The sequence below is a fragment of the Podarcis gaigeae genome (assembly GCF_964106915.1).
Source record: "Podarcis gaigeae genome assembly, chromosome: 14".
NCBI lineage: Eukaryota > Metazoa > Chordata > Lepidosauria > Squamata > Lacertidae > Podarcis > Podarcis gaigeae.
Genome location: NC_139690.1, coordinates 53,123,345 through 53,147,779, shown reverse-complemented (window position 1 = coordinate 53,147,779; position 24,435 = coordinate 53,123,345). Strand labels below are relative to the sequence as shown.

General features: G+C 51.0%; 1 protein-coding gene across 1 annotated transcript in view; it reads right to left on the bottom strand.

Moving 5' to 3' along the window:
- Positions 1 to 24,435, bottom strand: part of LOC310831121 (coronin-7-like) — a 102,783-nt gene that overhangs the window by 7,761 nt on the left and 70,587 nt on the right. Inside the window, exons 10-20 of the mRNA XM_083711367.1 lie at positions 12,849 to 12,903; positions 10,961 to 11,018; positions 9,149 to 9,294; positions 8,948 to 9,043; positions 7,326 to 7,454; positions 4,971 to 5,097; positions 4,597 to 4,772; positions 3,064 to 3,172; positions 2,725 to 2,811; positions 1,092 to 1,234; positions 209 to 313 (exon numbers count right to left, since the gene is read on the bottom strand). Coding sequence (XP_083567493.1) covers positions 209 to 313; positions 1,092 to 1,234; positions 2,725 to 2,811; positions 3,064 to 3,172; positions 4,597 to 4,772; positions 4,971 to 5,097; positions 7,326 to 7,454; positions 8,948 to 9,043; positions 9,149 to 9,294; positions 10,961 to 11,018; positions 12,849 to 12,903 — 1,231 coding nt within the window. The remainder of the gene's footprint in view (positions 1 to 208; positions 314 to 1,091; positions 1,235 to 2,724; positions 2,812 to 3,063; positions 3,173 to 4,596; positions 4,773 to 4,970; positions 5,098 to 7,325; positions 7,455 to 8,947; positions 9,044 to 9,148; positions 9,295 to 10,960; positions 11,019 to 12,848; positions 12,904 to 24,435) is intronic.

The window sequence follows — 24,435 nt, the reverse complement described above, 5'->3', positions numbered from 1 at the left end:
CGGGGTGAGGCTACCTGCTTCTCCGCCAAGCTATCCCTCCCTGGGAAGCTGCCTCACACAGAGTCAGAACATCGGTCCACCCACCCCAGCATTGCCTGCACTGACTGGCAGCAGGGAGAACATGCCCCCCCCCCCGTTCCTGAATAAGAGGCCTTCTTCCTCCTCTCCCCCTCTTCATCTCTTCCTGCCAAGCATCCCCTCAACTCACCTGCAGGGGCTGGGAAGCTTTTCGGGGCTCGTAGATCCTCACTCGGCCATCCTTGCAGACGGTGGCCAGGCGGCGTCCGTCGGGGCTCCAGGCCAAGCTGAAGATCTGAAAGGCCCCCAAGAGGTCAGTCTCCTCACTCTGGAGGGCTGGGCCAGTCCCAATCCTTGGGCACCAGGGGGCTCCCTCCAGGTTCAGCATCCTCTGAAGGGCACTTCTGGCGCCTCTCCGCACAACTCCCAGTCTCGGCTGGCTTTCATTTTAACATGGCAGGCTGTGCCCTGTGGAAATCCCTGCCACTAGACGGTGAGGCAGGAACCCTTCCTCCCTCCCTGCCTTTTGAAAAATTTACATCATTTTAGACAGGCCTTTGTAATACAGTGGAACCTCGATGTCGAACGCAATCCGTTCTGGAAGGCTGTTCGACTTCCGAAATGTTCGATGACCAAGGTGCAATGGACAGTCGGCAAATTCCATCGAGAAAATGGAGAAACGCAACTCGGAAGACGTTTGACTTCCGAGGTGCGTTTGAAAATGGAAGCATCCACTTCCGGGTTTTCGGCGTTCAGGTTCTAAATCGTTTGGCTTTCGAGACGCTCAGAAACCGAGGTTCCGCTGTATTAACTTTCCTTTTTAGCTTGGAATTATTATTTTTACAGACTCCTTTGTTGATTTTATTCTCATACACTGCAATACCACCTGGAAATGCTTTTTAAATATAACATTGTGGATTGTAAGTATGCAAATGGAGCCAAGTCACCAAGGGGGGGGGGCTGTCTGGCATGAACTGGTGGCGCATGGAGCGGGCTGAGACCCCCCTCTGCTGGTTCTGCTGCTCCCCCCCTGCAGAAAGGGAGGGAGCCAAGCTGCTTGCTGGCCTTCCTACCTGGTCCCTGTGTCCCTCCAGCCTCAGCACCTGCCCGCCAGAACGCAGATCCCAGATCCGGACGCTCATGTCATAGGATGAGGAAGCCAGGATGTCGGCAGCCAGGGGGTGGAACTGGATGGAGTAGATCTTCTCCGTGTGGCCTGGGGGGGGGGGGAGAGAAGACGCCTGCTAGCTGGGCTCTAAGCTGGCCAAACCCCCTCAAGCCAGAGGACCAAGGGAGAGAAAAGCCGGGCAGGGAAACGATATACAATGAATTGAAGAAAATGTTAAAAATAACTTTTGTAAAAAACAACAACCCAGAAGCCTTTTTATTAGGTATTTTAGGTCAAGACATACCAAAAGAAATGAGGACTTTATTTATGTATGCCACCATAGCAGCAAGAATGTTGATTGCACAAAACCGGAAGACTGGAGAACTACCAACTAAAGAACAACGGCAAGAGAAGTTGAGGAACTATGCAGAACTGGCAAAAATGACAGGAAAGGACAACAGAGGCTTTGAAAAATATTGGGAACCATTCATCTTATATTTGCAGAAACAAAGAAAGGCAATAGACTTGATGGCAGGATTTAAATAAACATCCACATTATTAGCGTCAGGAAAGGTTTGGAAGATAGTGAAATAAGATGATGTATTTAATTTTATTTTTATGTTTTTAAGGTTTGATGTTACGTTATTAATAACCTTTTCTGTTGAGAGACAGCAAAGCGGGTGAAAATAGAAACAAACCAGAAACACAAGTTGGGGGAAGTCTTGGAGGGGAGGGAGGGAGGAATATATAGTAAACGTTAAGAATTTGAGATGTATGTTGTCAGGGGCTCAGGAGCAGAGGCACAGGAGAGGGAGGAAATGGAGAGCGAGGGGGAGGAATCCGAGGGGAGCGTAGGCGGTGACAATGGTCAGAGGGATTCCATGAGCCTCTCCAGCAAATCGGAAGATTCACAGAATGGCCAGGGCAAGGGGGGTGCCAAGGGGGAAACCCCAGAAGGAAGGGGCCAGCGGGGACTCCCAGAGCAGCAGTTGGAAATCAGGACCAGCTTCCCCACCAGAGCGCAGTGGGGGGGAGGAGTCCCAGGCATCGGGACCAGTGTTCTCACCACCAGCGAGAGGAGATGAGTCAGGATTGACCACGCCTCCATCGGAGAGCGGGGAAACGGTCAAGAGGAAAGTTACCGGCTGGGCGCGCGCGCCAAGTTCAAATGTACAGGCGAGCGGCACAGCAGGTAGCCCGGATAGGGAGCCAGGTCCTAAAGCCCGCCGGAAGGAGGGGCAAGACTCAGGGGGGTCAGCGTCAGAAGAGTCCAGAAAGGAGGAAACCCCAGGGGGCAGAAGGACCCAGAGGAGGAAAGAACAACGGAAGAGGTGGAGTAAGGCTAGAGTCTTAAACTGGTGTCTAGGAGGCGGAGACTCAGATGGAGCTTCGCTGGTCTAGGTTCTAAGATGTGGAGTTGCACGCTGCGGTTTGGAAATGGAAACTAATCTTCAATAAAGACTTTTATAAGTTATTACTGACTAGCGTTGGTCCTATGTGAGCTGGGACCTGGAGGCAACTCTGACATATGTAATGAATGAAAATGAAAAATGAATAAAAAAGAAAAAACGAAAAAAGCGGGGCAGGGGGAGTTTCACCTTGTAGAACCAATTCAGGCTCCAGGATTGTCTTCTGCAGACCTCCCTCCTCAACCCGCCAGAGCCGGATCCTGGCGTCTTCTCCAGCTGCACCAGAGGAAACAAGGGGGCAAGTGTGAGAGGCCATTGTGCCATGCTGGGGGCGACCCTGGCTGCAGAGAACCCCCCACCCTGATGCCCAGCCCGGGGCCTGAGCCCAGACGACGCAGGAAGGCAAGGCGAGAGCACAGGGCGCTGGAGCAGTCTCGCTTTGGGAATTCCCACAGGAAGTCCGGAGATCAGTGGTGGCTTTTTGGTGGGCCCAGTGGCTGCTCCGGGTGGCTGGGGGGGGTCACATACCAATCGCCAGGTGCTGCAGGTCAAAGGGGTCCCAGGACAGGTCGGAGACGGGCGTCCCATTCTGGATGGTGGGGAGCGATGTGTCCGGGAGGCGGCCTGGCTTGGAGAGCTGGGGAGGAGGGCAGGGTGAGTTTCTGAGAAAGGCAGGCGGGGGGCGCTCTCCTCTGCCCTCCCCCCAAGACTGAGCCTTCATGGGCACCCCACTTCTGCTGCCCCAGTGGGTATGGGATGTAATCCATTGGAGCAGTCAAATACAACATTCCTTGTCTGCCTAGAGTGGACACAGACAGGGGGATGTTGATCCAGCCAGCTGGACTTCCTGTTACACCTGGTCTGGAACATCCTTCCCTTGTGTGTGACCAGTTAGGTGGGCATGACCCTTGCAGACCCCACAAAGGTCCAGTCACACAGTCCTCTTCCTCTATTGATGCTCCTCTCTTCCATTTTGGCCACTGGTCCTGATGCTGTCTGCTGGCTCTCGGCCAGCAGCACATGGACCCATCCTTACATGGATTTAAGCCACACTGTATCTGTAACGACAGGCTAAAGCCTGCCTTTAGGGATCCAACCATGAACTGAATGTGAGTAAACTTATCATTACTTATAAGGAAGACTCTTGTGTCTTTATTTCATTTAGGAGGGAATCAAAGGGGTCTTACCAGGAATATACTCCAATCTGGGCATGCCGGATTGGATTGCTTAACTAAAGAGATTCAATGAATCTGCACCTAGCTGCTTGCTGTGTAAAAGGGGGAACGAGCTCTGCTATATATATGTATGACTCACTAGCGTGAGTGAGGAAGGATAATATTTAATCAATATTGTTCAAACCTGCCCAAATAATTCAATATCTTCTCAAACCAATCCTCCTCCTTCTCACTGACCTTAAACCCTTTCATTTTAACTGTGAAGATACATAAAACAAAAGGGTTTAAGGTCAGTGAGAAGGAGGAGGATTGGTGTGAGAAGATATTGAATTATCTGGGCAGGTTTCAACAAATTGGGGCAATTAAAATGTTACAAGTTAATTAAACCTTGTGGAGGGAGGAGTGTTAAGGCATATAGAATTGTACATATGGTTGATTTGAATATGTTATTATTGATTATGTATACCCAATGTATCAGCCGCCTGGGGGGTTTCACTGTTTGTTTTCACTGTTTGTGTTTTGGTTGTTGGTAATAAAAATTTAATACCATCTCCTACTACCAACAATATTCCCACAGTGGGCAAGCTGGCGGGTGCTGGTGCTCCCAGGAACCAAGGGGCCCAGGACCAAAGACGGAAGGCATTGGAATCTGCCTGCCACGCAGCCAGAGCAGTGGGGCATCTAGCCCAGTGTTGCCCACCCTGACTGGCAGCCGCTCCCCTGGGTCCTTCACAGCCCCTCCTGGAGGCTGAGCCTCACGCATGCCAGGCTAGCGATTGGCAGTGGAGCCTGGGGGGCCTTCCCCTGTGAGGCTCTGCCAATACAGGCCGGCATCTGGCTGGGCAGCTGCCCCTGAAAGGCGCCCCTTCCGCCACGGTCCCCTTACCTCCAAGACAGCCACCTGCCCTCCGGCAGAGAGCAGTGGGATGGCCACACGCTGCCGGTTGGCGCAGAAGCCGTCGCACTCCCCCGGCGTGGTCAGGTTCAGCCCCCGGAGGTTGGTGATGTGGGTGCTGCGGTGAAGCACAGCGCCCTGGATGTGGCGGAACCCCGAGCTGGGTCCTGGGGGCAAAGAGGCGGGTGAGAGGGGCAGGAGATGGGGAGGGACATCCTCTCCCCCCTCCCTGGTGGAAAACGCAGAACCACCTCTGTCCGCTGGCAACGCAGTGGGCAGAGGGAGTCTGCCAAGCGCCCCCCAAACTCCCTCCAAGTGGCACAGGTTGTGGGGCCCACCTGGGAGGTTGATGGCAGGAAGCTTACCCAGAATGCTCTGCAGGGACCGCTGGCTGGGGCTGGAGGCAAAGCCGCTGGTGGCCGAGAGGGAGGGTGTTGTGGCGCCAGAGGGGGAGGTCAGGGAGCTGGTGGGGGACGAGAGGGGGCTGCCGGCCTGGGAGAGGGGAGAGAGAGCAAGCCTCAGAGCACTGCAGGGGGCTGGACCCTTGCAGTCCCTTCCAGTTACCATATTTTTCACTCTATAGGACACACCGGACCACAAGACACAGCTAGTTTTTAGAGGGGCCTGTCCGCTTCTCCCAGAGCTTCTCGGGGCTGCAGGGGAAGCCTGCGTTCCCCCCCCCCCAGCCCCAAAGAGCAAAGAAGCCAAGACAGCGAACGGGATCCATCCCACTGGCTGTCTGGGCTTCTGCCATAGCCGCGCAACCTCTCCAGCCAGGAGCTAAACCTCTCCAGCGTGGCTAAAGAAGCGTGGCTGAAGAAGCCAAGGCAGCGAGCGCAATCCATCCCACTCGCTGCCTTGGTTTCCTCTTTAGCGTGCGTGGCTCCTGCGGGCTTTTCTAAGAGGAGGGAGAAGGGACTGTCTGGCCGCGCCAGTCCCATCTCCCTCCTGGGGAAAAGCCCGCAAGAGCTGCGCGAAGCTTGTGTGCGGCTCTTGGGGGCTTTTCCTGCCTGCCTCCCCCCTGCATTCGCTCCATAGGATGCACACACACATTCCCCCTTACTTTTTAGGAGGGGAAAAGTGCTTCCTATGGAGCGAAAAATACGGTATATAAGATCCAAGGTGCTCCTGGCCTAGCAAATGCCCTGGGCTCTGGAGATGCTGGGAATGGCTATCGATGGCTCGTGGCCACAATGGCTATGCTGTGCCCGCCCTCCCAGTCAGAGGAGGCAGCGATGCTTCTGAACCCCAGTTTCTGGAATCCCCAAGAAGGGAGAAGGCTCTTGTGCTCAAATCCTGCCTGCTGGTTTCCCGCAGGAAATCTGGCTGGCCACTGTGAGAACAGGATGCTGGAGCAGATGATGATGATGATGATGATGATGATGATAATTGTTTATTTATACCCCGCCCTTCCAGGTTCAAAAACTGGACTCAGGGTGGCTAACAACAAATTTAAAACACTTAATTATAAAAGCAGCATAAAACACAGTATAAAAACATGAAGAGCAATAAAATTCAAAAATCAATTAGATAATCTAATTAGATGGGGCACTGGCCTGACTCTTCTTAAGTTCTTAGGGGAGAAGGAGCCAGGCAGAGGGTTGTCAGGAGCAGGGCTGGAGGAAGGGGTGTGTGGTGGGGGCGGTCCGCCCCTGGTGTCACCACTGAGGGGGGTGACAAAATGCCAGGCGGCACTCAACACAGGCCTGCAGCCTGCCTGGGAGTGATGCGGTGGCTTGGGCGTCTGCAGGCTCTGTGCTGCCCTAAACGGTCTGCCCGCCGCCTCTCCCTCAGCTGTAGGGTGGCTGAGAGGGAGGAGGCAAGCATCCTGCCCTGGTTGGCCCCGCCCCTGGGCACAGGGCATGCATGCCGCCCCAGGTGCCTGATTGGCTAGCTCAGCCGCTGGTCGAGAGAGCTCTGGAGAGGTCCAGAAGCCAGAGGATCCCCTCTGGAAAGGACTCTGCAGGGCTTTGGTCTTTGCCTGGGGCTCAACCCCATCCCTCAGTCTCAGTCCAGTAAACCTGAAGGAGCGTCTCCACCCCCATCATTCTGCCTGAACACTGAGGTCCAGCGCCAAGGGCCTTCTGGCAGTTCCCTCGCTGTGAGAAGCTAAGTCACAGGGAACTGGGCAGAGGGCCTTCTTGGTGGTGGCTCCCGCCCTGTGGAATGCCCTCCCGTCAGATGTCAAAGAGAAGAACAACTACCAGATTTTTAGAAGACATCTGAAGGCAGCCCTGTTTAAGGAAGCTTTTAATGTCTAATAGGTTATTTTATTTTAATATTCCATTGGAAGCCGCCCTGAGTGGCTAGAGAAACCCAGCCAGATGGGCGGGGTATAAATAATAAATTATTATTATTATTATTATTATTATTATTATTATTATTATTATTATTATTATCACCACCCTGGCTTCCAAGCCTGCAGCTGGCATGAGCACAAGTGCCAGGAGGCCAGGGAGGCAGAGGCAGCACCTTCCAAAATGCACCAGTCCTGTCTTCCCGGGAGCATCTTTGCATCTGCATTGCCCAGCCTTCCAGAGCAGGGAAGAACCATCTAGCCGTAGAACCTCCGAACTGTGGAGCTGCAGGGGACCCATAGAGTCATCTAGCTCAACCCCTTCCTGCACAAGTAACTCTGGATGGAGATGTCGAGGGGGGGAGCAGCAGGACTGTCTTGCCGGGGGTTTGGGGGCTCTTGAACTGGCACCATGCACTCTCACCTCCGGGTCCTCGGTCTGGTCCCCTGGCCCTGGCTGGGCGGAGAGGTTGGGGGTTTGGTGCTCCTGGAGGCAGGGAGAGATGAAGGCCTTGCTGGGCCTTTGGGCAGGATGGAGGCTGATCTTCCCCACCTGAGAAGAGGAGGAGGAGGAAGAGGGAGGCGTCAGCAGCTGGGAGAGAGAACCAGAGGCAGAAGGTCTCCTGGCTCCTAGATGGGGCCACGGAGAGCCCGGCTGCCCTGCTGTGGGGCAACGGGGGCCGCCTATCCAGGCTTCAGAAGCAGCTCCTGAATGGTAGAATTTTATTATTACGGTCACAGACCAGTTCCGGCTCACTTACAATATCAGGAAAATCATAAAACACAACAGGAATACAGTGGTACCTCGGGTTACATACGCTTCAGGTTACATACGCTTCAGGTTACATACTCCGCTAACCCAGAAATAGTGCTTCAGGTTAAGAACGTTGAACAGAAATCATGCTCTGGCAGCGTGGTGGCAGCAGGAGGCCCCATTAGCTAAAGTGGTGCTTCAGGTTAAGAACGGTTTCAGGTTAAGAACGGACCTCCAGAATGAATTAAGTACTTAACCTGATGTACCACTGTACACTGAATTGCAATTGGGTATAACAGAGACAATTCAGATATATCGGCAGTTAAAAAAATAGATATACTAAATCTTGATCACTAAAATATAACCTAAAATTATCATTTAAAACCTTAATCGTTTTGAGAAGCAGCTCCTCAAAGCCCCTCTCCCTCCCCAACAGCGTTCAAAATTAGCCAGGCCCCAGGTGCATATTGTGACGGGGAATTGTATGATGGAGAAGTCTTGGAGCCACATCCAGCGACTGAGGTCAACCTGACCGCTGCTGGCGCTGAGGGAGAAATGCCACCCCAAACACGTGAGTTCAAATCTAGCACAATACTTTATATAACATATACAATAACATGGGGCTTGGCCCCTGCAATTGTGGCCAAAACCATAAGTCATTTGAGTAATTAATATTTACAGATACCGGCATCCATGTATATACATACACAAACACGGAGGCCGGCATTTGTAAATATCAATTACTCAAATGACTTATGGTTTGGGCCACAATTGCAGGGGCCGAGCCAATTTATGCTTGCGGTGTCCAATTAAGAATTCCTATTAAAAATGATGTATCATCAATGTGTTACTGATGTGAATTGTTTATTAGTTCATGGGTTTCGGAAAAATAATTAGAAAGTGCAGCTGCCGGGGGGTGGGGTGGAAAAGGCAACCCGTGTTCCAGGAGCCAGGTGGCAAATAGCTTTTCTACCCCCCCCTTTCTAACACTGCCCCCCAAGTCTCAGGCACAGCTGAGGGGGAGCTTGGCAGAATGAGCCCCTGGGCACAGAAGCAGAGACCTCTCAGGGCCTGGCAGGGGGGCACGGAGGGCACTGCCCGCCCTCTGAAGCCTCCTGAGGTGCCACCTGGAAGACTCGGTCAGGCCAGCAGAGGACGTCCCCGGGTCCAGAGGAGCTGGAGAGGCTTGCAGGGTTGTTGTTTTGGGGCAGGGGGCCTTTTCTTCCAGCCCAGAGCAGCCATCGCCAGTCACCTGGTGGGCAAGGGGTGGGCGGGCAGATGAGGGCTCTCACCTGGCTGTTGTCTCCGGACCACCAGGCCTGCGCGGAGGCTGCGGGGATGTTTCCTGCACAGTCGGGGAACAAGTCTTTGTAGAACTCCTGTGTGGACTGAAAGACAAGTTGTAAGTGAGCCCCGTGGGACCGGCCACCTCCAGGCCCAGCCACTAGTCGCTTCTTATTCTGCCCACCCATGCCCCAACGCTGCCCGTTTACCTTCCGGGGCACCACATAGCTGATGGGGGCGATGCCAGCTTCGCTCAGCTGCAGGACCCGCATCACCTCGCAGCCCATGACGTCCAGGGCGAGTTTCGGCACCTGGGCAATGCCCTGAGACTTGGTCTCTGTCAGGCACTGGTTGACTGGGCAAAAGGGAGAGATAATAATAATAATAATAATTTATTATTTATACCCCGCCCATCTGGCTGGGCTTCCCCAGCCATTCTGGGCGGCTTCCAAAAAAAAATATTAAAATACTGTAATACATCAAACATTAAAAGCTTCCCTAAACAGGTCTGCCTTCAGATGTCTTCTAAAAGTCAGGTAGTTGCTTATTTCCTTGATATCTGATGGGAGGGTGTTCCACAGGGAGGGTGCCACCACCAAGAAGGCCCTCTGCCTGGTTCCCCGTAACCTCACTTCTCGCAGGGAGGGAACCACCAGAAGGCCCTCGGAGCTGGACCTCAGTGTCCAGGCAGAACAATGGAGGTAGAGACGCTTCTTCAGGTATACTGGACTGAGGACGTTTAGGGCTTTCTTTCTTTTTTTATAATATTTTTTATTAAGGATTTTACATTACAAAAAATAAAATAAAACAGAAAAAAGAAAAAAATATCCAACAAAAATTGTTAAAAACAATCAATCTTTCCATCTCCTTATTTTTCATTTACTTGTTTCTCGGACCTCCTCATAGCACCCTTTTTTGTATTCCAAATCAAATTATTAATTCAACAATTTCTTTCCCTCTTTTTGTTACCCAGATCTTATTCTTAAATTATTACAATCTTAGATTTTTACTTATATAAACCCATTTTTTCATATTCTTTTAACCCATCACAGCTAGAAACCACTTAGTTCCAATCCAACATTATTCTAAAATTCCTTAATTTTGCAATATCTCTGTAAATAATCTTTAAATTTCTTCCAATCTTCCTCCACTGACTCTTCTCCCTGGTCTCGAATCCTGCCGGTCATTTCCGCCAATTCCATATAGTCCACGTTTAGGGCTTTCAAGGTCAGCACCAACACTTTGAATTGTGCTCAGAAATGTACTGGGAGAAAGAGAGAGTGGCGACAGGTGCCCAAGGGCGGCCCCTGAGAAGGCAGCCCAGAGACAGCCGTCTCTCCAAAGTGGGGCTTGTCATCATACTACCAGCCAGCAAAGGAGAGTGGAGAGAGAGAGAGACTTTCAGGACCCTAAACTGGCAATCCTCTTTTTTGGCACTTGAGGGTGCCCAATTTCAGGCCCTGGCACAATGCTCACGCATGGGATGCCCGGCAGCTGGCTACTCACCCAAGAAGTGGAAGCCAAAGGCAGAGCAGGGGTTGAGTCCCTGGAGGTGCCACGTCTACAAACAGCAGAGCCTTTTTTTGCCCTGGAGGTGGCCCCTCTGCCAGTGCCAACTTGCCCCTTTTCTCCCTACCCCTCCCTCGGCAGCTGTGGGGAAGGACGTGGGGAGCAGGGCACCACCGGGAACCTGCAGAGTCAGACCCGGGCAGGAGGAAGATTGGGATCTGCTTTCTGCTGACAGTCACGGAAGGCCCACCCAGCTTGGCACTGACAGGCAGCAACCCTGACTCTCTAGGGTTATGGGCTCAGCCCTGCTGGAGGTGCTGCCATTTGGGGTGGAGCCAGGGATGTTCTCGGGCCATGGTTTTCCTTCCCCATGGCATTCCCCCCTCTCTCAGGCAGTGCCAGGCTGGGCAGGACCAGGGAGGGCACACAAGGGGCCCAACTCTCTCCAGGGCCAGGAAGAGCAGCGCCTGAGCCAGGAGCCCAAACATCTGGGGAGGGTCTCAGATACTCACCTTCTGCCAGGGCTGGCTGGCTGGGCAGCACCTCATAGCAGAAGAGGACGTTTTCCCCCTGGAAGAAAAGGGCCAGACTGAGCAAATCCTGGCTCCTTTCCCTGCGAACTGCCTTCCTTTCCCCCCCCCCCCAATATATTTTTATTATTTTCCTCCTTAAAAAACATTTCCAATGTTACAACACGTCAGTATCAAACACAAAACCTCTCTGCTCTGCCGAGCATACGACTTCCAGGTTTTCCATTTCAGATCCAATCGCCCAATTTACATCTTTAACCTATTGTCCATATTGTTGGATTTATTACAATCCTGCTAGTGTCTTCAAGTTTTTACAGTTGTTGTTCAAATATGCAGTAAAATTACTCCAGTCCCTTTGGAATTCCTGATCGTCCTGGGCTCAGATCCTGCAAGTCAGTCTGGCCAGTTCTGCAAAGTCCATCATCTGCACCTGCCACTCAGCAATCGTAGGTACCTCCTGTAACTTCCACTTTTAGGCAATAAAGTTCTCGCTGCCACTGTGGTGTACATAAACGGTCTTTGATCTATCTTTGCAATTTCCTCTCCCATCAAACCTAGCAAAAATGCTTCCGGTTTTGGGGGGAAGGTGTATCTAAACATCTTCTTTAGTTCATTATAGATCATTTCCCATAATGTTTTTACTTTGTCACAGGTCCACTACATATGATAAAAGTTACCGTCTGATTCTTTGCATTTCCAGCATGTTTTATCTCTCATTCTATACATTTTAGTTAAATTTACTGTTGTCAAATTCCATCTATACATCATCTTCATTACCTTTTCTTTTGATGCTATACATGCCGTAAATTTTAAATTTTCATTCCACAATCTTATGCATGAATCATACTCAATGTTATACCCAAAATCTAATGCCCATTTTATCATGACTTCTTTCACTTCCTCATCTTTAGTAAACCATTCTAACAACAAATTGTACATCTTGGATAATAATTTACTTCTGCCGCCTTCCAACAGTTCGATTTGGAATCTTGATTTTTTATTTTCAAAACCAACCTTCCTCTTATCTCCATTAAATATATCGTTCACTTGATGATATTGCCACCAACCTGTAAGTAAACCTTCAATTTGATCATATGGCTTAAGTTTTAGACCTTGCTTGGTTTCCATCAATATCTCTTCATATGTAGCCCACCTTCCCTCCATATTTAATTTTTTAACCGTCAATACCTCAGTGGGTGAAATCCACCATGGTGTTTTCTTTTCCAATAATTTTTTATTTCTTTCCCATACTTCATAAATTGACCTTCTAATCACATGATTCAGGAAACCTTTATGTACTTTCACTTTATCAAACCAAAGGTAAGAATGCCACCCAAATCTATTATCATGACCTTCCAAGTCTAGAAGGTCTGTATTTTCTAACATTATCCATTCCTTTAACCAACAGAAACATGACACTTCATAATAGAGTTTCAAATCTGGCATGGAGAATCCATCTCTTTCTTTTTTTATCTATTAACAATTTGAATTTTATCCTAGGTTCCCCCCCCCCCCGATGAATCTAGATTAATCTTGATAATACTTTTTGTCACTCTTTAAATTGTTTTGTCCCTTTGATCACTGGAATAGTTTGAAATAGAAATAACATTCTGGGTAGTATATTCATTTTTACCGCTGATATTCTGCCAGAAAATGATAACTTTAATCTGTTCCATATTTCCAAATCCTTCTTGATTTTCTTCCATGTGGTTTCATAATTATCCTTAAACAAATTAATATTTTTTAATGTCAACCAGATTCCTAAATATTTCACTTTTTTTACCACTATGATGCAAACTGCCTTCCTTGGCCTCGCCAGGGAGGGAGGGAAGAGGCAGCAGACCCAGGAGAACAAGGGGCGAGCGCTTACCTTCCCTGCCAGGACGAGTAGGCCGGTGCTGGGGTCAAAGAGCGGGATCAGGGCCCTGCAACACAGAAACACAAAGTGTCACCTCTGAGAGGAGAGGACAAACAAAGAGCAGTGGCAGGGGTTTGGGCACAAGGACTATTATTGTTGTTGTTGTTGTTGTTGTTATTAGTAGTAGTACAGGTAAAGGTAAAGGGACCCCTGACTGTTTGGTCCAGTGGCGGACGACTCTGGGGTTGCGGCGCTCATCTCGCTTTACTGGCCGAGGGAGCCGGCGTTTGTCCACAGTTTTTTGGGGTCATGTGGCCAGCAGGACTAAGCTGCTTCTAGCGAACCAGAACAGCACACAGAAATGCCATTTACCTTCCCACTGGAGCTGTACCTATTTATCTACTTGCGCTGGTGTGCTTTCATACTGCTAGGTTGGCAGGAGCAGGGACCGAGCAATGGGAGCTCACCCCATCGCGGGGATTCGAACTGCTGACCTTCTGATCAGCAAGCCCTAGGCTCAGTGGTTTAACCCACAGAGCCACCTGCGTCCCTTAGTAGTATACCACCTTTCATTCATGGATTTCAGGGCAGTCCTTTTCTTCTCCTGGCTTCCTCCTTGTGGAATGCTCTCCCCAGGGAGGCTCATTATATATCTTTAGGCGACAGGCGAAAACATTCCTCTTCAAGGAGCCCTTGGGCTGATCAATATTCTACAGCCTTTTAGATGTGTCTATGGGAAGGCGGGGTATTGTTTTGTTTTGGTTTTAACTATTTATTTGTGCTTTTATCTCATGTTTTTATCTTGTGAAGCACCCTGGGATCTTTGGATGAAGGGTAGTATCTAAATCTAAATAATAATAATAATAATAATCCATGGGCTAGATGATTCTATTTTATTTTATTTTTTGAATTTTTTTTGAATTATATAACAATTAATGTTACAAATCTCCTTCAGCATGTTATTTACAATTATTCTCCCTCCCCTCCTCTGGACCTCCCTCAACTCCCCCTCTGCTGAGTTATTATCTTTCCTGCTTTTCCCACACAAAAATAAAACCCCTTATCATTCCTCTGAAATATCTGTTACTCAAGTGAAATTGTGAAAGTTTATTCGAATCCTGCAAGTGAATCCAGTCCATTGTGGGCTAGATGATTCTGCACAGTTCTTTCTCTGGCTCCATGAGAACCTTTCGCCAACGCAAGCATCGCCCAGCGCAATTTATCTCCTGTTTCAGTAGCGCGGCAACGACTCTCCAAAAGAATTTGGCAATGGGGATGTTTGGGGCGAGGAAGAGCAGAGGATATTGGAGGGCTGGGGAAGATTCCGAAAAGGGAGGCCGAAAGGATATGGGGGAGCAGTTCATAAAACAACGTGTGGCAGGAGTGCCAGGAGAAAAGTGGACAGAGAGGTGTCTTCTTCCTATTATGATAAGAATTTTAAGGTCTTAGATATATATTAGATGTTCATAAATGTACCAACCAAGCATGTACATAGATCAGCACAGGAAGACCGACCTGAAACCATTTTTTATTCCCAAACTGACCAAATGTTTTCTCAGCAAGGTCAAAGGAAAATGGAAAAGCCTCCCCATTGTCTTTTCCTTCACAAATCCTCTCTTAAGGGTATGTCTGTGTTTGAATAGGGTGAGCCTGTGACCTGGCTCAGGAACTAAGTATTTATCATTACAAAAGACTGGCCAGGCTCCCCAGGGTATCTAATCAAGTAAGCATTAACAGGTAACCTGGCAGACAGGAGGTAAACAAAGCCATAGCTGTCAAGTGTCCCTTATTTGAAGGGAGAGTCCCTTATTCCAGCACCATGTCCCGCTGCTGTCCCTTATTGATGGATGTCCCTTAAATGTCCCTTAAATGATGTCCCTTAAATTTCAAAGGAAGCAGCTCCTCTCCCTCCCTCCCTGCCGGGCAGGGAGGAGGGAGGCTCCAACTGTGTTGTTTGGCTGTGTTGCTCACCCAATAAGAAGTCTAAGAACGACTGGGGGGTGGAGCTTGCATGCCTTGTGTGTGGCTAGTTAATGCAAGCTGAGAGGGGTTTTGAATGCTGGACGCCATTTTGTTGCACGTGCTGCTGCAAACTTTGCAGTGCAAAGCCAGGCCGGGGAGCCATCTTAAGTTGAGGCTGCATAGGCCTTGTGGTGCATGTGATTCAGATTCTATTCAGTTGAACCTCTGGTTACAAAGTTGGTTGGACAGTGTTCTCGAAGCTACCCAGCATGAGTTTGACCAGACTGCAGGAGGACAGGAAGACTGGAGTGCCTGGAACAGGTGAGGCTGCAGGTCCCTTATTTTGGTTGCTGGTCCCTTATTTTCAAATCTGTAAGTAGACAGCTATGAACAAAGCACTCAGATTTCTGTTGTAGACCGCCCCTTCTGTGATGTAAGTATGATGTTTCTGGGGGTGGTATTGGACTCCAAGGCGGGCAATTTAAAATGTCTATATAAGGGCGGACACACCTTTGTTCTGGGTCCTCCTCCATTCCTGCGTGTGAGGGCAGCACCCTCTTGCAACAGATCAATAAAGATCAAGCTTACTAGCTGCTTTGCTTCTCAATATTCTCTGGTTGGCCTCTGTTATTTTCTCCTACCAATAGGGAACCCACGTAAGGACTCTATATGGGCTCTTGGATACCCCATAAGGGGGAAAGGGCAGATTTTTATTGTTTACAACACTAACATCCAAGGACGCTGAACATTAGGAGATTCAGGACTGGCAGACGAATGGACTTTTCCTGCAAGCTGCAGCCTCATTTCCCAGTGGGACTTGCTCCCTCCAGAAACAACAGCAGTCGCAAATGAGGCTTTTAAATTTGGTATTATGTCACGAGAAATTAAAACAACTGCCCAACCTATATTTATGTATACGCGACCACCGCAGCTAGGATTCTAGTAGCCAAAACTGGAAAAGTAAGAACATTCCCATGAAAACTGACTGGTTAGAAAAAGTGATTGAGTACTCCCAGCTTGCAAAATTATCTGGGAGATAAAGAGGAAACGCCACACAAAGAGTCAACAAAGATTGATCAATATCCAATGCTTATCTCAAAATTCATATAGAAAACAGAAATCTCCTGACAGATGTATAAATAAATCTAATAAACAGAGAGGTTAGGCAAGAGGAAAGATGTTAATTATTACAAAAGATAAACAAAATACTGTAAGCAATATTCTCTCCTGTCAGTCAAGGTACCTGATAAATGTTTTGCTGATTGCATTGCAGTCCTACCTCGGGTTACAGATGCTTCGGGGTGCCCATTTTCATGCTGCGCACTGCGCCAAACCCAGAACAGGCTACTTCTGGGTTTCGGCGCTCGCGCATGCACAAAAACACTAAATCACGCTTTGCAGATGCGCAGAAGCGCCGAATCGCAACCCACGCGTGCGCAGACGCGGTGCTGTGGGTTGCGAATGCTGCGGGTTGCGAACGTCTCTCCTGCACGGATCACGTTCGCAACCTGAATGTCCACTGCACTGGGCAGTCTGGCCATTCTTTTGAGATGGTCAGTGCCTTAGTTCTTGGACCCAGGTCACAGGCCCACCCTATTCATACACAAATAAGCCCGTAAAACAGGAACTGTAGGATTTGAAAGTGAAAAGAACCATTGGGAGAGGTTTTTCCAAGGTATTTCCTTCTGCAGAGGAATATTTGGGGTCATGAAGAGTCAAGATGGCTCCTGTGGTTTATGTATGAGCCTTCATTTTATTTATGAGACCTTAGAATTCTTATAACGGAGTCCAGATGGCTACCTCCACTGTTGGAGGCTACAGACCTCCAAACACAAGTTTGCTGGGAATTAGGATTCGATTCACAGGATTTGATTGCAGAGTTGGAAGGACCCCGAGGGTAATCTAGTCCAACCCCTTGCCGTGCAGGAATCTTTTTGTGCAGCGAGAGACTCGAACCCACGACCCCAAGATTAATAGTCCCATGCTCTACTGAGCTATCCCCTATCCGTACTGATCGATGGCGCCCTCCCTGCCCTGGCTGCTCTGCGGGACTGTGAGAACAGCTCTGAGCAGCTCCCCCTCCTGCCTCCGGTTTATGGCTTCCCATGTCAGCCTCCTGTAATATACAACCCCAAGGCTGACAGAGGCTGCGGCCCAACGCTGCCCTGGCACTGCCAGCCTCCCCTTTCTGCAGGTAGCTGGCCTTCCCACGCTCACAAGGGCTCTGGAGGAGGAAGTGGAGCCCAGGCCCTCACCCGGGGTGGCAAAATTCCCAGGAGGCCAGCCTTCGCCCAAAGAGAGCAGCTATTGTGGTCTGACCTAGGAAGGCTATTTTTGTCTCTCGTTTGGGGATGCAACGAAGTCTCCCTTGCTCGCCCCCCGCACCCCTTTTCCAGCTGCCTGGGGCATGGCCTTCTCCAAATCATAAGGGCCCACGGCTGCCTGGCTGGGCTCAGGAGACCCAGAGGCTGCTCATGTCACTCCCAGAGGCAGCTAAATGGGGAAAAACATCCCCCAAAGGGAGACAAGTCGAGGGGGCCCCAGTTAATGAGCCAAGGGCTTGTGATAAGAATTTTAAGGTCTTAGATATATAATAAATGTTCATAAATGTAGCAAGCAAGCACATGCATAAATCAGCACAGGAAGACTGACCTGAAACCATTTTTGGCTCCCAAACTGTTTTCTCTGCAAGGTCAAAGGACAACGGAAAAGCCTCCCCATCCCTGTGTATGAATAGGGTGAGCCTGTGACCTGGCTCAGGAACTAAGTATTTATCCTTACAAAAGACTGGCCAGGCTCCCCAGGGTATCCAATCAAGTGAGCATTAACAGGTAACCTGCCAGACAGGAGGTTAACAACGCACTCAGATTTCTGCTGTAGAAATGTAGGTATGATGTAGGTATGATGTGTCTGGGGGGTGGTCTTGAGCTACACTCCTTCTGTGATGTATGTATGATGTTTCTGGGGGTGGTCTTGGACTCCAGGGCGGGCAATTTAAAATGTCTATATAAGGACGGGCACACCTTTGTTCGGGGTTCCTCCTCCTTTCTTGCCTGTGCGGGGATCACCCTGTTGCAACAGATCAATAAAGATCAAGCTTACTAGCTGCTTTGCTTCTCAATATTCTCTGGTTGGCCTCTGTTATTTTCTCTTACCGATAGGGAACCTACGTAAGGACTCTATATGGGCTCTTGGATACCCCATAAGGGAAAAAGGGCAGATTTTGTTTACAACAGACTCAGGGCAGGGGAAGGGTCCTGCGACAGGCAGGCAGAGGCTTGGGGGGGTCTCTGCTGGCAGAGAGCGGTCAGTATTCCAGCAGGTTGGCAGAGCCAGGGGTGCCTGAATCCCTCCCAGGAAGCTCCTGGCACCCAGAAGAAGACCCCCCCTTCTGCTGGGGGAACCTTTGCAGCCCAAACAGAAGAGGCCCTGAAGTCTCTGCCAAAAGTGGGAGACCCAAAGGCGAGGCAGAGGAGAAGTCGAAAGGCGGTCTGTGGAGCGTTGCTGCATGTCCTCTCCCTGCATGACTCAGGATCATGGCCAGAGCCCTGGAGTCGGCTCAACCGGTCTCAGCTGGGCCTCCTCCCCACAAACAGGCTCAGCTGGTCTTCCCACCTGGCGGCAGAAGCGCCTGAGAGGCAGCACGCCTGGCTGGCTGCGGGACCATCCCGGCACGAGGCCTGGGTGTGGCGGCTGGCACCAGGGCGCATCCAGGGACGCTTAAGGAGTCTGGGTGTCTCGGAGGGTGACTGAGCTGGGCGGGGGAAGCCAGGCAGCGCCCACAGGTTTCAAACCGCTGTGGGCGATTGCAGGATGCAAGCTACACCTTGGTCGATGGAACCGCTGGGCCAAGCTGGCTGGAAGGGCTGGTTCTTTATTTGGAGGAAGGGGGTCTTCCCTGAAAGGGGGGAGGCGTGTGGGTCAGGCCAGAAGTGAGAGAGATGGGCTGCCAATGGGGCAAAGGCCCAGCACGAGCAGCACCCAAGAAATGGTGTGCCCTCTTCTACTGTGCCTGCCTTCTCCATAGAGCCATAGAATGGTGGACCTGGAAGGGACGCCGTGGGTCATCCATCCCAGCCCCCTGCCTTGCAGAAATTGCCACTAAAGCATCCATGACAGACGGCCATCCCAACTCTGCTTAGAAACCTCCAAGGAAGGAGTCTGCCACCTTCCTCTTGCCATCAGAAAGTTGTGGGGTTCCTCAGGGTTCTGTCCTCTCCCAGGTGTGCAGCCAGGGAGTCATTTTGGACTCACAGCTGTCCATGGAGGTGCAGGTCAATTCTGCGTCCAGGACGGCTGTCTACCAGCTCCATCTGGTACGCAGGATGAGACCCTCCCTGCCCCCAGACTGTCTCACCAGAGTGGTGCATGCTCTAGTTATCTCCCACTTGGACTACTGCCATGCACTCTATGTAGGGCTACCTTTGAAGGTGACCCGGAAACACAACTAATCCAGAATGCAGCAGCTAGACTGGGAGCACCGCCGAGAGTGGTGGGTCTTGAAAGACCTACATTTGCTCCCAGTACATTTCTGAGCACAATTCAAAGTGTTGGTGCTGACCTTGAAAGCCCTAAACGGCCTCGGTCCAGTATATCTGAAGGAGAGTCTCCACCCCCATTGTTCTACCAGGACATTGAGGTCCAGCACCGAGGGCCTTCTGGCGGTTCCCTCCCTGCAAGAAGTGAGGCTACAGGGAACCAGGCAGAGAGCCTTCTCAGTGGTGGCACCTGCCCTGTAGAACGCCCTCCCCACAGATGTCAAAGAGAACAACAACTACCAGACTTTTAGAAGACATCTGAAGCCAGCCCTGTTTAGGGAAGCTTTTAATGTTTAATAGACTACTGTATTTTAATACTTTGTTGGAAGCTGCCTAGAGTGGCTGGGGAAAACCAGCCAGATGGGCGGAGTATAAATGATGATGATTCTTGATGTTTAGTCCAAAGTCCCCCAAATAACCACTGGTCTGGGACCAACAACAGAGACCCCCAACCTGACTGGAGGGCAGGGGGAGCAGGATCTCCCCAGCCTCATGATTGTGGTTTCAGCTGCCAGGTCCATGCAGGGGCTTCGATTTCTAGCAGGTGGGGGGCGGGGAGGCAGAGAAGGTGCAAAAGACCAGAAGGGAAGCATACACCCCAGTTTAGTGCTCAGCCCCACCAGAGAGCAAGCAGGGAAACGGCTATGCCAGGCTCTGCTGGCAGAGGGGCTGTGCCCGGAAGGAGGAATAGTAGGGCCTGGAGCAAGAGGGAGGGTCCTGCCCCACAGTGCCCTGCTCCCTGGAGGCAGCACGAGGCAAGAAGATGGCGGATTATCACCTGCCCTGGCAAGAGCAGACCCTACTGGCAGGGGAGACATAGCAGGGGCCCCCTAACACACACAAACACACAAGGTCAAAACCAGCTGGGTGAGTGAAGGAAGGAGCGATTATTTCTGTGCCAGCCAGTTGCCTGACACCTTTTGTCTAAGATCCAGTTCCTTGTTCCGTCTGTGACTCAAGCACCTCTTTTGCCTATTCTTCTTTACCGCAGTACGTGGCAGAGAAGAGCTATAGGGAGAAACTACCTGGGCACCCCACCTGCAGATACAACCGCCAAGAAGCCGCAGTAGGATGTGCCAGCCAGAAGCCCTCTGGGCACGTGCATGGGCCAACCAGAACTCTGTGTGTGTGTTTTTGTGGTGAGTTTGTGTGTTTGTGTGTGCATGCTCTCATGGGGTTCGGTCGAGGCTCACAGACCCTGCCAGGCTGGGAGGACGGATCTGTCACTCTCAAAGCGGACACTTTGGCCCTGCCATGTTGGGAGCTGTGCCAGCGGGCGTCTTGCCAAGTGTGTGCCTAACAGTTTAACTCAGGAGCAGGTCCCCAGGCACTCGCAGCCTTGCACAGCCCTTGAAAGAGCCTTCCGTCTAGGGAGGAGCCCCCTCCGGAGCCTACCCCCCAGGACAACAATGGGGTGTGGGGCTTTGGCCACCTGCTTCAGCTCCTCAAGGTTCTCAAGGCTGCCTCTTCTGAGCCAAGCGCATGGAAAGAGGAGAGGGAAGGGGGCTTTCCTTTCCTGGGGGGGGGGGTACTCTCCCATCTCCTCTGTGCCTCTGGAGACAAGGGGCTCCTGCCCAGAGCAGCGGCCAGAGGGAGGGGCCTGCTGCCCATCATCTCAGGGCCATGGATTTGGGCATTGTAGGGGGTTCAACAAGATGACCCAACTCTGTGATTCCATAACCCCCTCCCCAAGGAATGGAAGAATGATTTGAGCAGTGATGGGGTTCCTGCCATCTGATGGGGGGGGCAGTCCAGTTTCTCCAGGGTGGCAGCAGCTGAGGGCTGTTTTGCGGGGCAACAGAAAGAGAAAAGCACTTGAGGGAGCAGAGAGGGAGGCGCAGCCCTCAGCCCCTCTGTTGACCTAAGATAAAGGCAGCAGGGAAAGCCAAATACCAGGGCTCTCTCACTGGGGAGAGAACAAAGGCGGGCATATTAGGTTCCAGAGGACATTTTTGTGGTTGCCCAGGTGGGGGAGGGGGTGACCTGCTGGCTCCCTTTGCTGAGGGAGGGAGAGGAGGCATTGCTGCCGAGGGGCCTTTGGGGGTCACACATAGGCTGAAGCTTGGAGGGGCAACGCTGGGCTGTTTGAGGCAAGTCCTTGGCTGGTTCTGGGCATTCAGGCAGTGCCCTCCCAGTCTGGAATATCCTCTGCGTTGATTAATGGACTACGCAGAATTAGACAAAATGACTGGAAGGGTTCGAAACCGGCGGGGCCAGAGATTCACAGAAGATCGGAAGAAATGTATGAACTATTTGAAGAGCAACTGTAATCAACAAATTACGCTAGTAGGATTATAAGAAGTTTTGTAAGGAGAAATATATGAAATATTGCAAAATAGAGAAAGAAAAGAGATTAGTTATGAGATTTTAAAGGTAATAGTGACAGTAAGAAATGTATATTAAGTGAATAAATTGGAAAATTTTCAGATGTGATTGATGGAAGTCCAAAAAAATTGTGTAAGAGGGGAAAGTATGCTTAATTATTTGAAAATGGTATGCTAAAAAAACTAATAAAAATGTAGGTATATATATATGGAATATCCTCTGCATTGAACGGGGACAGGCCAGGCCCACTAGGGGCTGGGCACCTGCTTCTGGAGAAATTTGCCCCCCCCCTCGGGGAACGAAGGAACACACCTCCCCCTTCTCTCATAGAATTGTGGGGTTGGAGGGGACCCTAAGGATCATCTAGTCCAACCCCCACAGAAATATGCAGCTGTCTCATATGAGGATTGAACCCGCAACCTTGGCATTATCAGCACCATGTTCTCACCAACTGAGCTGTCCACATTTCACACATGTGACATATTACAGGGCCATTTATTTTATTGCAAGATGAAGGGAGATTATTGAAGGCTCTTCTTCCCCATCCGACATCCACTGGAGTCTATGGGAGGGGAGTCCACCGCTTCCCTCTGGGCACTGGATTCAAACCTCCTACAGGCACTCCCCGAACCTGCCCCCAGAGAGTGGCTGGGGCTTTTCCCAAGCAGGGGGGCCTGGAATTCAGGGTGCTCTAGGTGCCCTGGCTGTGTCACTGTGTCTGGCTGGAACCTTTCAGCGCTGCCCTAGAGGGGAGCCAGGAGGGGGTGGCTAAGAAGACTCCCCTCCTGGAGCCCACCCCTGGGCAGGGGGGCAGCCTGCTCACAGGCCGGGAGAATTCTCTTCAGCACATGGGACTCTCATGGGCCAGGGGGGCCTTGCTAGGCTCCTCAGCCCCAAGAGTCTCATAAGGTGAGTCTGCTGCATCAGGCCAGTGGTCCATCTAGTCCAGAATCTTAGAATGCTAGAATTGTAGAGTTGGAAGGGATACCTAGAGTCATCTAGTCCAACCCTCTGCGATACACAGCCAGGGCACCTGGATCCCCCTTAACTCCCCCCCCCCCAAGAGAAACCTGCCAGCAGGATCTGAGCACAAGAGCTCTCTCTCCTCCTGCAATATTCAGAAGCATTGCTGCCTCCAAGCTTGGAGGGTGGATCATGGCCATTGTGGCAGCCAGCCCTCTTCTCCTGCCCTCGCTGAGCCCCTGGAGAGACCGACCCAGCAGGCAGCCAGGCCCCCCTGGCCAACTCCCTTCACCCGAGGCAGAATCCCAAGGAGGACCTGGAGGAGGAGGAGCCTTCCTCGACCTCCAGGCGATAAGGCCTCTGCACCTGAACTGCAGAAAGTGAGGAGGAATGAAAGAACCTTTTAACGAGGGTGAAGGAGGAGAGGGCAAAATATGGTCTGAAGCTCAACATCAAAAAAACAAAGATCATGGCCACTGGGCCCATCACCTCCTGGCAAGTAGAAGGGGAAGAAATGGAGGCAGTGAGAGTTTTTACTTTCTTGGGCTCCATGATCACTGCAGATGGTGACAGCAGCCACGAAATTAAAAGACGCCTGCTTCCTGGGAGAAAAGCAATGACAAACCTAGACAGCATCTTAAAAAGTAAAGACATCACCTTGCCAACAAAGGTCCGTATAGTAAAAGCTCTGGTTTTCCCAGTAGTGATGTATTGAAGTGAGAGCTGGACCATAAAGAAGACTGATCACCGAAGAATTGATGCTTTTGAATTCTGGTGCTGGAGGAGACTCTTGAGAGTCCCATGGACTGCAAGAAGATCCAACCTCTCCATTCTGAAGGAAATCAGCCCTGAGTGCTTACTGGAAGGACAGATCCTGAAGCTGAGGCTCCAATCCTTTGGCCACCTCATGAGAAGAGAAGACTCCCTGGAAAAGACCCTGATGTTGGGAAAGATGGAGGGCACAAGGAGAAGGGGACGACAGAGGACAAGATGGTTGGACAGTGTTCTTGAAGCTTGACCAAACTGTGGAAGGCAGTGGGAGACAGGAGTGCCTGGCGTGCTCTGGTCCATGGGGTCCCGAGGAGTCGGACACGACTAAACAACAACTTGAACTGCCCAGGCCTTCCAGGGAAGGTCAGGGAGCAGCAGTTGGAAAGCTGGCCCAAAGAGAACAGGGCATAAGGGCCAACTAAGTTAGTTCTTGGTATGAGCTTTCGTGTGCATGCACACTTCTTCAGATACACTTCTTTCATGCATGCACACGAAAGCTCATACCAAGAACTGACTTAGTTGGTCTTTAAGGTGCTACTGGAAGGATTTTTTTTGTTTTGACTATGGCAGACCAACACGGCTACCTATCTGTAACAGGGCATAAGGGCTCCCTGCCAAGGAGGCCCAGCCAAGTGGACCAGGCAGAAGCACAGGAGCGGAGTCACAGAGCTGCCAGCTCCAAAAAGGGGTTCACTCTGGATGAAATCACCTGTAGACTTGCTGCCCTCAGCTGACACCCCCAGAAAAGACGTCTCTAACCCCAACTTGTCCTTTTCTCTTGGGCGATGAACCAAAGAGCAGCAGTAGAGTCCTGGATCAGGCCACAGGGCCACTGCCTTGTCCCGGCTCCTTCATCCTTGCCACCTGGCTAGCCAGATACCCCCCCAGGCAGGGGGCTAGGAAGACCCCCGCCCCTGCAACACCTCTCGGGGCTCAAAGGCAGCCTATGGCGGGGGGCCGTGTCGGCACGGGGCTGCCGGCCAGAGGCCACTGCGGGGATGGGCAAAGTGGTCCTCTCTCCGCCGTCTCCAGTCGGGCCC